The sequence below is a fragment of the Strigops habroptila genome, chromosome Z (assembly GCF_004027225.2).
Source record: "Strigops habroptila isolate Jane chromosome Z, bStrHab1.2.pri, whole genome shotgun sequence".
NCBI lineage: Eukaryota > Metazoa > Chordata > Aves > Psittaciformes > Psittacidae > Strigops > Strigops habroptila.
The window spans coordinates 72,720,087-72,733,375 of record NC_044302.2 but is presented as its reverse complement, the minus strand read 5'-3'; the positions used below and the strand labels follow the sequence as shown (position 1 = coordinate 72,733,375).

General features: G+C 49.7%; 1 protein-coding gene across 1 annotated transcript; it reads right to left on the bottom strand.

The window, feature by feature from the left end:
• Positions 1 to 454: 454 nt before the first annotated feature.
• LOC115601043 (sperm-associated antigen 4 protein-like) lies at positions 455 to 13,266 on the bottom strand. Its single transcript, XM_030470566.1, has 11 exons — positions 13,176 to 13,266; positions 10,302 to 10,386; positions 9,780 to 9,861; positions 9,588 to 9,658; positions 9,178 to 9,239; positions 8,528 to 8,658; positions 8,267 to 8,336; positions 7,646 to 7,746; positions 6,906 to 7,073; positions 6,478 to 6,567; positions 455 to 6,009 (listed from the first exon to the last, which is right to left on the bottom strand). Exons 1-11 carry the CDS (start codon positions 13,264 to 13,266, stop codon positions 5,848 to 5,850), a joined length of 1,113 nt encoding a protein of 370 aa, XP_030326426.1. The 3' UTR covers positions 455 to 5,847.
• Positions 13,267 to 13,289: the final 23 nt, after the last annotated feature.

The following is a 13,289-nucleotide window of genomic DNA, read 5'->3' as shown; positions in this document are numbered from 1 at the left end:
ACCCAAACTAGCCAAAGGGGTATTTGATACCACAGCACGTCATGCCCAGCATATAAACTGGGGGGAGTTACCCGGAAGGCCCAGATCGCTGCTCGGGTCGGGCTGGGTATTAGTCAGCAAGTGGTGAGCAATTGTATTGTGCATCACTTGTGTTTTCTGACTTTTCATTTTTCTTTTTTTTGTTGTTGTTGTTTCCTATTTTTATTATCAGTGTTGTTATTGTTGGTATTCTTTCTATTATCACTATATTTTACTTTATTTTAGTTATTAAACTCTTCTTATCTCAGCCATGGGTTTCACATTCTTTGATTCTCCTCCTCATCCTGCCTGAGAAGGTGGGGGGTAAGCAAGTGACTGTGTGATACTGAGTTACCAGCTGGGTTTAAACTACAACACAGGGATAGAGCCTGCTGTAGCACTGCATTGCGTACTCTCAAATTTTAGGCAGGTCAACAATAGGATCTTGAAATAAAGTTTATTGTCAGCTCTACTGTGACACCATCCCAAGGACAAGCCAATGAATCATGTGCATAAGTTTGTTTGGAAGAGGCTGTATGTTGAAAATAACCATTTAACAATTTCTTACTTTGTAGTGAATGAATATGTGGATAATTCAGGGATGATAATCCTTTCTCTGTCTTGTTATGTCACCTTTACAGGAACGTAACTAGGAAATTCTGGTACATATGGGGAGATGTTTGTTAAGTAAAATGACTTTCAGTGGTGAGTTAGTCACTCAGTTTTCAGATCCTGTAGCACTACAAATTATCACAATTTGCAAGAAACAGCAAAGAATTCAACCTGAAAATCTTAGAACATGGGATTTCTGAGTGTACATGCTGAGAGAAAAAATGAATACACTGGACTAAAAGAACCAGTTAAGTTCTGAAGATCTATATGCCAGTATTACTAGTGAAATTATCCTAAACTGTCATAGTTTTTTTTTTTTTTTTGGTTGCCTAGGTTTTTCTGAGTTTGAAAAATAAAATATTAAATATTCAGTAGAGACCATTTTTCTTTTGCAAGAGGGCTTGCAATTCATTGTTTAAAGTGTTTTTCCAATTACTATTATATGTCACTTTAGGAGTGAGTTTGATTCTTGAAGTTTGTTATTTCAGTTTTTCTGAATTCTGAAGAGAAGGAACTGAACATTAAACTAAGGGAATTGAGGCAAACCAATGCATTCCTGTGAATCAAACAAGAAGAGGGGCACCAGGACTTGGGAGTGCACAGTCTGCATGTGTTATCCAAGAAACAGGAAGATTTATCTATGGCAGCTTGTCTGCAATTACATTGAACTCTTTTCTTCTCCATCTCTGCTACAGGACAGACTGTGTTATTCCTTCAGTACATGTAGCAAATGAGATAAACATTTTGTGTGGGAGTAAGTTAACATAAAAAGATAGGCAATGGGATCTTCTCTGGTGGAACGTGATAAGCTCTGTCTTGAGCCAGAGGAAAATTGCAAGTTCCTACAAATGTTTGCCATAATTTATAGCTGTAAATAGGGAAGATAATCTATGGATGATACCATTACAAGTAAAGTCAGTTTGGAACACATGGTCCTAATTTTCTTGGGGAAATCACATCTGGATCACAAGGGATCATCATGGCATAAACTTAACAGAGTTAGAAGACTTGTTGTGAAGAGATCTTTTCTAGACTTGCTTATTATAACTCTGCAGAAATTCTCCCATAAGCTAATTAGAAAAACCACAGCCTTCTTCAACTTACATACAAAAAGGCCTTGACAAATGACATGGCATTTACATGTAAAGCATGACATTTCTCTTCTTTGACGTTTAATATTTTCTGGTAGTGAAATGAGGAAATGCTTTGGTTGGCCTACTGTAGCAAATGTCAAATCTAAAAATATGCCAGGATCACTATTTTTCTCACTATTTTTCTTGTTGGTTGTAATTAAACACAGAATTTTTGTCTGAAGATGCCTTCTGGGTAATACCAGTAGAGCTGGCGTTATGGAAAGTCCTTAGCTGGGTTGTCTGCTTACTACCTTATCAGTAAATGTTTTATGAGTTTTGCAGGTCTGCTGCAGACTGACAAGTCAATTTCAGAGTTGTGGCTGTGTACGGCTATCAGTATGGTGCCTGTAAGTTGGCAGCCCTTTTGTTTTTCTAGTCTGTGGATTCAGCTGGCCTTCTGCCCTTGCACATGTCAAGATCTCAATGCCTTTTTCACATTTGCCCCTTTCATGCATCTAACAGGCTGCAGCAAAGCAATGTGATCCCTAATGAGATGGCAATTCAAGCTGATAAGGAATTTGCCAAGGAAGAGAAAACTAAAGAAATACAAATCTTAAACGAGAAGATTAGTAGACAGAAAAATATTTCACTGTGGTCCACCCACTGCAGGCAAACTGGTATTACTTTTTCCTTTGTTGTTTTCTTAGTGAGAATATATATGCACACTTAATAAAGTCAATTACTTGGAATTTTTATAATTTATTATTACAAGATGTATATCAATAGATATTAATATTCATTTTGTTCTGGTTTATTTTTTTAGATTTTATTTGGGTGTGCTTAGCAGCCAATCCTATTAATCTAATTTCCCGTTTTATCACAGAATTTATTTCATTGCAGTCAGTGGGATTACTGAAATTGTACTAGAGAAACTTCTATGTATATGTATTAGGCCCAGTATTTTTTTTATGGTTGAAATTACAATTGAAATTTAAACCTACCCAACAAAAGACTACAGCAAGAAAATCTCTTTATTTTTTCCTGCCCTAATTAATTACATAGCATTGTTTTGTTTGTATAATTTGTTTTGCTGAAATTGTAGTATAATAAACATCATCATAAAAATAACTCATAAAATTATTCCAATCCTTTTGTGCAAGAATAAGTTTTATATTATCATTTTTGTTAGGAGCTGTCATGTTAAAATAAGGTGACTGCTTCTGATTGCTTATATTACTCCATATCATTTAATAGACTCGTTATTGCTGAATGGGACTCTAAAAACTTAATTCCTTGGAACTGTATATAGTTGGAACATAGGGACTCAAGTAGAAATAGTTCAAAATTACTTAGGTTCTGTGTTTTCAGCAGTAGACTGGCTCATTTTGTTGTCATGCTATGCCTGCCTTTCACTTGATCATCATCAGCGCTTTGAAAACTAGCCTTCAATATCTCCAACTGGATGCTGCACGTCACTTCTTGCTTCAAAAATTCTAGCCTGATCTTTGTGTCTTGACTCCTTCCTGAGAGCAGAAAGGATGATCTTTAATGCTGTATTTTCCTCATTTTATCTGATTATGCATATCCATTGTGCTTTCATTTGTTGCATTTATTTGCATTTCTGGTAGGTTTTCAGCATGCTTTGCTTTGTGTACTTGAATCTGCAGGCTAAGCATGATGGATTTGCCTGTCTTTCTCTTTGTACCTAGTGAAAGTGTCCTTGTATCTTCAAGTACTTGTTTCACCTCACTGCCTTGCAACAGAGCTTACACAAGCAATCACAATACTAATGCTGTTCTAAGAGATAATTGCAGACGCATTCTACTTTTATAAAGTAAGAAAGAAGTATTTTCTTCTAATGTCTTTGAGATAAGGGAGTCCTACTCTTAATTTTGCCATGGACCTTTTGAAGTCTCTGACTTCAGCAAGCTGGATTGTGCTCTACTGTTCCTATTATTATACTGTTCCTATTATATAGAAGCCTTTAGTGCCTATAATGTAAAATTCGTTATTCAGGGAGACTCAAGAAGGATCTCTGCTGCTCCTCTGTATTATAAACCCGTCTACATTTATTTAATATGATATTGGGCAGATTGCATTTGGCAAAGTAGGAGCCTTTCAGAGAAACTGAATTACATAAGAGCTTATTTTCACAGAACAATGGTTTCTTGACTCTTTTTATTAATTTTTGATCCATGTTATTTGAGAAAGAGAGAGAATCTGATTGTGAATTATCTGTGCATTCAGTTACAAATTACTTAAAAATGCCACCTGATTTTGGTAGAAGACCTGGTATCATTTGTACCTGCTCCAGACTTGAAAGAGGAGGACAAATAAGAGAGAATACTGTTGTGACTAATGAGGCAGTCATGCTGCTGTTATCAGATATATGAACTGTCAGCCTTCTTACAAGACCTTGGCAATCACGCTGTCATTAACTGCAAAGTCATTACTGTATCTGTAATCTGTACATATTTCAATTGTGCTCATTGCAAACTCTTCTATATACCATTCATAAGAAACATATATCTGTATTTTTCCCATATGGGAATGTTGCCAGATTTCAAAAATAGGTCTTTTTGTAGAAGTACACAGTGCACACTTAAGAAGAAACAATGCTTTTTGCCTTATCCATGTTTTCCTGCCTACATTCCTCCACGCAGTGAAAAGACATCAGGTTCAGTCCAAGCTGTTTATTTGCCAAGTGCAAGTAATCTTATGCTGCCTTAAACTACACTTTCTCTTGAAGCTCTGTTCAGAGAGAGCGATAGTGAAGGTGTGCTCAGTGAGTAAGGTGAGTGAATGTGCTCAGAGTAAGGTGGAGGTTGTGAGCAGGTAGGCAGTCATTGCTCTACAAATTTCTCTGGAATTCTAAGCAGCTTCCCTGAAAAGAAGGCTGATGCTGTGCATGTGTGCAAACAGGATAAGTGAGCACAGCCTCGCAAAAGCAGTGAAAAGCATTTTTGTTGTTGTTCTCAGTCTACTCACTAACTCCCTCCTGTGGCTTACCCAAAACACTCGACATCTGTATTTTTGTATTGGTATGTCTGTTGAGACCCAAGTAGATAAGAAAAATGGTATTACCAGCTCCATTTTCACTAACTGGTTATATTTATTTGCAAAAATATCTATGACTTGCTATTTTTTTGCTTAGAGAAATCATCAGATGCTCTCAAAACAGGTATGAAAGAGCTATAATTAAAGGTAGGTTATGGTTAACAGAGTTGTCTTTATTCAACGTATATTTTCTCTTGGGCACTGAATACAGAGCCACACTGTATTATATATAGCCACACTTTAACACAAATGTTAAAGCATCGGGACTTTGTTATTTCGTAGAGATGGTGGGAAGGAAAAGAGAAGGGAATAATCATTAAAGAAGCATTTGGCATGCTCTCTAATAATATAAATGAACTGGAATCTATGTTGTTTTCTGACGACATCCAATGCTTGTTGTGAAGAAAAGGAACTGTTCTTGACGATATTAGCAGCACTCTAAATTGCTTTGCTTATGCTTATATTATGAAACAAGTAGTAGTTATTCTTTTTTTACCTATCACAGAATCACAGAATCATTTAGGTTGGAAAAGACCTTTAAGATCGAGTCCAACCTTTAACTTAGGACTGCCAAGTCTACCACGAAACAATCTCACTAGTGCCACATTCACACATCTTATATACCTACAGGGATGGTGACTGAACCCTTCCCTGGGCAGCCTGTTCCAATGCTTGACAACTCTTTTGGTGAAGACTTTTTTCCTAATACTCAATTTAAACCTCCCCTGGTGCAACTTGAGGCCATTTCTTCTTGTCCTATCGCTTGTAACTTGGGAGAAGAGACTGACACCCACCTCTCTAGAACCTCCTTTCAGGTCAATGTAGAAAGTGATAAAGATCTCCCCAAGCCTTGTTTTCTCCAGCCTAAACCCAGCTCCCTCAGCCGTAAGACTTGTGTTCCCCAGACCCTTTACCAGGTTCATTGCCCTTCTCTGGACCTGCTCCGGCACCTCAGCCTGCAAAAGGCAGAAAGAAGTTGGCTGCTTTGAGAGGGACACTGAAATGACATTGCTCTGCACCACATAAATCAGATTACTCTGATTGTGGAGGAACAGATCCCTCTGGTCTGTTCCTCCGTTTTCCTCTTTTAATTCTTATTAAGGGGAGTCTCCACGTCTGTCTTGTTGATGGCATTTGTCCCCACCATCTTCCCATGCACCTGCACTCGATAAATGCAGGTGTGTCTTGGGTTTCCCCAGTTGCTCTGTATGCCAAGTTTCAAAACCCGAAAGGCTCTGGGGATGCCATTCTGCAAAGAAACCACAGCAAAAAGCAGCATCACTCCTGGGATTCAAAGAGTGAGAGCAGGCTCCACGTGTCTTCCTCCTCCAGCCAGACCCCTGCTCTGGGACCAGCTCCTACCCTGGCTGAGGCAGCAGCTTCTCCCTCCTTCCCTTCTCCCAGCCAGGAGGCAAAGGACCCCTGTTCCCCTGCACGGCAAACACCCAGCCTCATGGAGAGAGCGTGGTGGGCAGCTGTGGGGACCTGGGGCTCGCGTGTGCCGGGAAGCAGGACCACGGGAAAGCCCTGCTACTGGGGCAAGGAGCTGAGCATGCTCCTTGCCACCGCCTGCCCTGCAGGGGCAGACAGGCAGCTCTGGGCACCACAAGGTTCAGGCCCCTGTCCTGGCAGGGACTGTCCACAATCCCCCTGCAAGTGACTTGCTGGCAAACTGGTGTTTGTGCCCTGGCCTCTTGTCCACACGCACCCACTGTACCTGCAGAGGGAAGCTCTGAGTCGGCTCTTTCTGCACGCTGTAGATGAACGACCCCAGCAGAGTTTCGTCCTGGCCTTCCTCATCCAGTCCCTTGGAGATAAAAGCACAGGAGAGCAGGTCAGGCTCAAGGTGACCATGAGCAAATGCTTATGCCAGATCCAGGCCCATGATCTGTACCCCACTCCTGCGGCTCTGGCGCAGTCTGGCACAGAGGGAGACCCATGGGGCTGAGTCTCCTCCTCGTGTGCTGCTCAGGGCCCTGGAGGTGCTGGGCCAAAATGTGCTGAGCAAGTCTGTGAAATGTCCCCTCGGGGAAGGGCAGTGGTTGGGAGCACACACACGTCTCCGCACATGCACAGAGAGCAGCAAGTCCTGGTTACAGCTTCACCCCTGGTCAGGTCCCAGCCCCGAGCCCAGCACAGACTTACAGAGACAGTGAAATTTTGGGGCGCGCTCCTGACAGTCCCCAGTGGAGTGGCTATCTTTGACGAGTGCTGTAAGGTGATGGCCGTTGGTTGTACTTCTGTGGGCAATCGGATTAGCACCTCGCTCCGAGACTGTTGCAAAGGCCAGCAGGATCCTGGGGAAGCATCCGGCTGAAAGCAGAGGGCAAGAGCAGTGAAGGTGAGGGCTTCGCTCCCCTGCTTGCAGAAGCACAGGCAGCCCTGTGCCTGGGGCTGTGCTTGTGCTGGAAATGCACGGTGTGCTGGGAAGCAGGCAGAAGCACCCGACCGTTTTCCCAGCCCAGGAAAGAGGAAAAGGTCCAGCAAGCGGGAAAAGTCTGATACCCTGCACCAGAGCCAGGGCTTTCCAGAAACCTCTCGTGTGGGCCAGCAGGTCTGCAGCCTCCTCCCACCCTCCACTGCCCCATCAGGAGTGGGACAATCAGAGCTGTGGCTGTGAAGTGGGGACCCGAAGGAGGAGCCCTTGCAGCCAGCAGCGACCAGCCACGGTGGTCAGGAAGCTCAGCTCAGCTCAGCCCCTTTCTGAGGGTAACTGCTTTTTTCCTAGGGAGCCAAGCCCTGTGTGAGACCCCGGCTGTCAGGCACCAGATCCTTGCTCTGGCCCTGGGCACGACCCCTGGCCTGAGGGGAGACAGCCCAGGGCTTAGCTTCAACTTGATCCAGAAAGGCAAGAGAAGCAGCACTGGTGGTTTCTGCTACTGTACCTGCACAAAGGTATCCTCAACGGGTGGAGCACACAGGAAGCAAAACACCCGTCTGAACCATGCAGAGGTGCTGGATGATCTCTGCAGGTCGATGGCAGTCCCTGAGGGCAGAAGAGAGCAGGTGACTGCAAGAGGCCCCAGGCGCAGAGGACCTGGTGGCTGCAGGCGACTGCTAAGCCATGCAGCGCTGGATGCTTGGAGGTGGCCCAGGAAACGCAGGGGATCCCTGTGCCCAGTGATGGCATCTCTCTCCCAGCCACACAAAGAGAAGACCTGTGGGTGCTGGGGGACAGTGAGCCCCCATGGGAAGGACAGCAGACCCAAGGCAAGGACCCACTGCATGGACAGCCGAGAATGATGCAGCCGTATGCTTTTGTTCCCCCGGAGAGCAACATGGAGTGGGAGAGGGCAGAAATGCTGTCAGGGGCATGGCCGGGGCACCAGTGAGGACTCTGGCAGCAGGGCTGGGGCGAGCTCAAGGGAGCCACACTGCTACAGTCATGCTTGTAGGCCCTGTGATTTCGCCTCAAAGAGCAGCGTCTGCAGCACAGCCTGCTTTCAGGAACACCAGGCACGAGCCCAGCACAACAGGAACTGCCTGGACCCAAGGGCTGTCCATACCTGCACTTTTGAGAGCCCAGTCAGACACCTCCATGGGGTCAGACATTGCCTCTCTCATTTGCTGAACTTCCTGGGGAAGACACCAAGGAACAGGGAAACAACCAAGTCAGAGCTGGCCATGAAAAGGGGCTCTACAGCAGAGAAGCTCAACCTGCAGACCCTGGCAAGGGAGGGATGGGCAGGAAAAGGCCATCAGCTGGCCTAGGAAGGGCCTGGTGCAGGTCCCTCCTTGTCCCAGCCCCCTTTCCAGTGCGGGATCACCTTCTTTATAGCGCCGATTTCTGCAGCCAGGCGTGCCACGTCACCCCTCAGCTGCTGCATCTCTCCAGCTTGTCCTTTCCACAGGTCAGGTGTGTTCCTGCAATGCCCAGCAATGCCCAGAGCCTCCAAGCCTGGGAGTAGCACAGACAGCAACACTTGAGCCCCTTTTCCAAGCCCAGGAGTAGCACAGACAGCGATGCTTGAGCCCCTTTTCCAAGCCCAGGAGTAGCACAGACAGTGATGCTCAAGCCCCTTTTCATTCCCTGGTTTGCAAGTGCTTCCTTCCCCCTCCAGGTTTAGCACAAGGCCCAGACAGGAGCAGAAGACACGAGCCCTGGGCACTGTGCAAGTGAGTGCAAGTAGCACGGGCTTATCTGCTGCTACCTGACCAAACACGCTGCCGGGCTGGAGAGAGGAGAGAGCTCTTACCGCTGGGATCTCAGCTCAGCTGCAGGCTGCCCCTGGAAGGGAAAGGCTCTCGTTGGAGTCCTGCAGCAGCCGGGGCTTCCCCAGGCTGGCAGCTCTAGGAAGGCACAGCAGAAGCTGCTGCCACCGCTTTGGGTCGCTGCCTGGCGCCGGAGGACCGGGTGATTCACCCACCCACCCATCGCCAGCCATGCTCCTTGGCAGGACTTTCCTGTCCCACTGACCTGTGGCGCATTCTTTCCACACAGCCCCCACGTGAGCAGCGAGGTCCCGCACCAGGCACCAGCTGTAACATCACCGAGAGAGAATCATTTTCCTGCGGTTTCTAAGGACCTCTGTAGTCACACGGTCTCCTACCACACCAGGGTGGCAAGAGGTTGGCCGAGGACACGGCAAAGGGGTGCAGAGAGTGGAGGTAGCTCCAAGCAGGGATTCTTGTCCTGGGTCTCGGGGTGTTCCACAGCCCTGGTTCCAGGCTTTGCACCCCACAGCTACGCCCCATTTCATCTGCATGCAGCGAGCATCTCGTGACCTCCCAGATCCACAAAGGTGAGATGTTGGATGGGCCCCATGGGCCTTCAGCACCTTCTCCCTCACACCTCAGTGCCTCCACTGGCAGCGGGTTAATACTAACCGAGAGCAGTGAGGCTCATCAAGCAGAAGATCATGAAGAGCCTCTCTCTTCTCAGGGCCTTCATCTCTTTCCTGAAATAGAGTGAGTCCTGGGGTTAGCAGTGCTCAAGGCAGAGACCTGCCCAGGCGAATTTCTCTTACAAGCTGAACAGCACCCCTTAGCTCCATGTCCACACAAGACACTTGTACTCACAGCATCGAGATTCCTGTGCTGAGGTGTCTCTGAAGGAAGATCACGGCCATTGCCACTCTGCAAGCAACGCTGAAGACCAGCCCTGGGTAAAGAAATGGGAGAAAAGCCTGAGGACGCTTCTTGAGAAGCCCTGTCTGGGGTTTGGCAGACCCCTGCAAGGAGGTGGGTGCTGGTCCTGCACACTCCCTTCCTGTGGGGCAGGGATAGGGCAGGGTTATGCCCTGGAGGGGGTTGCTTGTTTCTCCCTGGGGGCCAGGCAGGATCCCCTTGCAGGCAGGGCACTGACAGCAAGGCTGGGGAAGGACTGCGGACGAGGCTTTGGCCCCTCCACCTCTACCACACGGGGCTGCCCTGTGGTTATTACTGTAGCCCACAGACACAGTGGCCAGCTCCATCATGGTCACATCGACAAAGTGGTCCCAGGCCTCTTTCGGGGCAGGATGACGCTGACTCTTCAGGGCTGTCAGTCCTGGCTGAGCCAGGCAGGTTTGGTGCAACCATGGGATGAACGGCAGCGCTGACCTTATGCTCGGTGTCTGCAGCACTGCAGCCGCAGCATGCTGGCTCTTTGCAGCTGGTCTCCTGGTGCTCCTGAGAAGGGGGGCACCTATGGCAGGGAAGAGGCAGGATGCTGTTTGGCACTGCCTGCTTACCATGGGAGCCAAGGCCCTGGCCAGAAGACAGGCCTGTGGGCAGAGGGGAGCAGCTGCCCTCCTCCAAAGCCTCCTCTTCCTCCCAGGGCTTCTGCAGCTCCACAGCCAGAGCCCTCCAGCAGGACCATGGGGTTTGGCCCCAGGGGGCCGAGGGGCTTTCAGCTGAGCCCCTTCCCCATTCACAGCAGGTTTCCCAGGCCCTGGGACTGCTGCGCTGCCCACAGCGTTCGCTGCCTCCTCCATCATGTCCCCCCAGCCCCTGCTTTAGGCTCTGGGGGCCTGACCCTCCAGCTGATGGTCCCAGGGGGAACAAACCCTCGTACCTGTTCTTGAGGACCTGAGCGGGCCCAGCTGCACATCTTTCCCTGCTGCTGCTGGCTGTCCTCGCGAGGGCAGTGCCCTGCGCTCCTGGAGGAGCCTTTCTCCTCCTCATCTTGGGGCCAAACGAAGCTCCCCTGCAAGCCTGCGTGTCCTCCTCCCGATGCAGGAGTGTTGCCTGCCCGGGAGAGGCCACCTGGGCAAGAGCCCCAAACCGACTGCCAGGAGAAGAATGCCGGGCACGGGCACGCAGCCACCAGGACACAGCAAACTCCTACCGGGTGGGAGGTGGTGGCACAAGTGCTGTAGGAGCCATCTTGGCTTCAGAGGTTCCTGGCTCCACACGGTGTGCGGCCGTGGCTGTGACATCACAGGTGAGCCAGGGGCAGGGAGACAGCCCACTGCCCCCTTAGTGCTCTGCGTTGCGCTTGTGACTGGCCAGTGCTGAAAATACACCAGCATTCCTCTGGTGCTGACCTGCGCCTGCAGAGCCCAAGCCTCGCTCTGTTTCCCTCTGTGTGTCCCCTGTTGAGCAGGCTGTGTGCAGGGGCAAGAGGTTGTCCACAGGAGGGACAGCCCAGCCCAGCCAAACAGACTTGGCTCCATTCCATTTGAGGTCATGCTTTGAAATAAAGCCTCAGCCTTTGGCCAACCCTGCCAGCTGAGGGTCCCCATGGGGAAGCAAAGGGGTGCTGGCTCTGGGTGACACCAGGCTGGGGCTGGGGCTGCGGCTGCATGGGGAGTTGGCTTGCTCTGTCCCTCTGTCTCCACATTGTCATGGGGAGCTCCGGTCACCAAAGTGGCCCCAGGAATGTGCCAAGGGGCTGCTGCCTGCCACCATCCTCAGCGAGATGCATGAGCACCCAGGACACCGCAATGACTCCATATGGGCAGACCCATGCACCCCAGTGGCTCCTCTGGGACGAGCCACACAATTCCTGTAAATCCATGCGTCTCAAATTTAGGAATAGGCATGGATTTCATGGATGGACCGCTCGGTGGATAAGGAATTGGCTGGATGGCTGCACACAGAGAGTTGTGGTCAACGGCTCCATGTCCAACTGGAGATGGGTAATGATGGTGTCCCTCAGGGGTTAGTGTCGGGACCGATCCTGTTCAACATCTTTGTCAGCGACATGGACAGTGGGACTGATGCGCCATCAGCAAGTTTGCCGATGACACCAAGCTGTGTGGTGCAGTTGACACACTGGAGGGAAGGGATGCCATCCAGAGGGATCTGGACAGGCTGGAGAGATGGGCCTGTGCAAAATTCATGAAGTTAAACAAAGTGAAGTGTAAGGTCCTGCATGTGGGTCGTGGCAATCCCAGGCACAACTTTAGGCTGGGCAGAGGCTGTATTGAGAGCAGCCCTGAGGAGAAGGACTTGGGGGTGTTGGTTGATGAGAAGCTCAACATGACCCCGCAGTGAGTGCTTTGGCCCAGAAACCAACCGCATGCTGGGCTGCATCCAAAGGAGCATGACCAGCAGGTCAAAGGAGGTGATCCTGCCCCTCTGCTCTGCTGTCATGAGACCCCACCTGCAGTACTGCATCCAGCTCTGGGGCCCCCAACACAAGAGGTACGTGGACCTGACCAAGTGAGTCCAGAGGCGGCCATGAAGATGATTAAAGGGCTGGAGCCCCTCTGCTGTGAAGACAGGCTGAGAGAGCTGGGCTTGTTCGGCCTGGAGAAGGCTCAGGGAGACCTTAGAGCAGCCTTCCGTGCCTAAAGGAGGCGTACTAGAAATCTGGAGAGGGACTTTTTACAGGAGCCTCTAGCGACAGGACAAGAGAGAACAGCTTTAAACTGAAAGAGGGGAGATTTAGATTAGATATAAGGAAGAAGTTCTTCCCTGTGAGGGTGCGGAGGCGCTGGCACAGGTTGCCCAGAGCAGCTGTGGCTGCCCCATCCCTGGCAGTGTTCAAGGCCAGGTTGGACGGGGCTTGGAGCAACCTGGTCTAGTGGAAAGTGTCTTTGCCTGTGTCAGGGGCGTTGGAACAAGATGATCTTTAATGTCCTTTCCGACCCAAACCATTCCACAACTCTACGAATTGACACTAACACCTCCACTATAATCCACGTTTTCCTGCAAATACAGACTGGAAGCTTCCCTCAGTCTCTCTCTAAGGGACACGAGGCTGCGCCGCTGTCACGAAGGCTGCCAAACCGGCTGGCCCCAAGGCTGGCGATCCCGCCCATTCCCGAAAAGGGTGTCTGAAGGAACCCCCTCCTAGAGACCAACCCGCCGACGAGCGGGCGGCGCCCGGTGCGTCCGCCCCGTCCCGCTCCGCGGTGCAGCGACCGCGCCGCCAGACCGGCTCCGGGTACTGACATCGGAGCTTTCAAACGTTTTGATTTTCGGTTAAAGCTACGCAGGAACGGGGCGCAGGGGCAATGGCTGCCGCCCGGCTATCACCACACTCACCTCTCCACGCACGGCCCGCTCGCTGCCGGGTAACTTCGCCCCTTTCGGCCGCCGCCGCCGCGCCTGGCCCCGGCCCCGCCCCGCGCCTCATCCAGAGCCGGCCCCTGGCGGCCG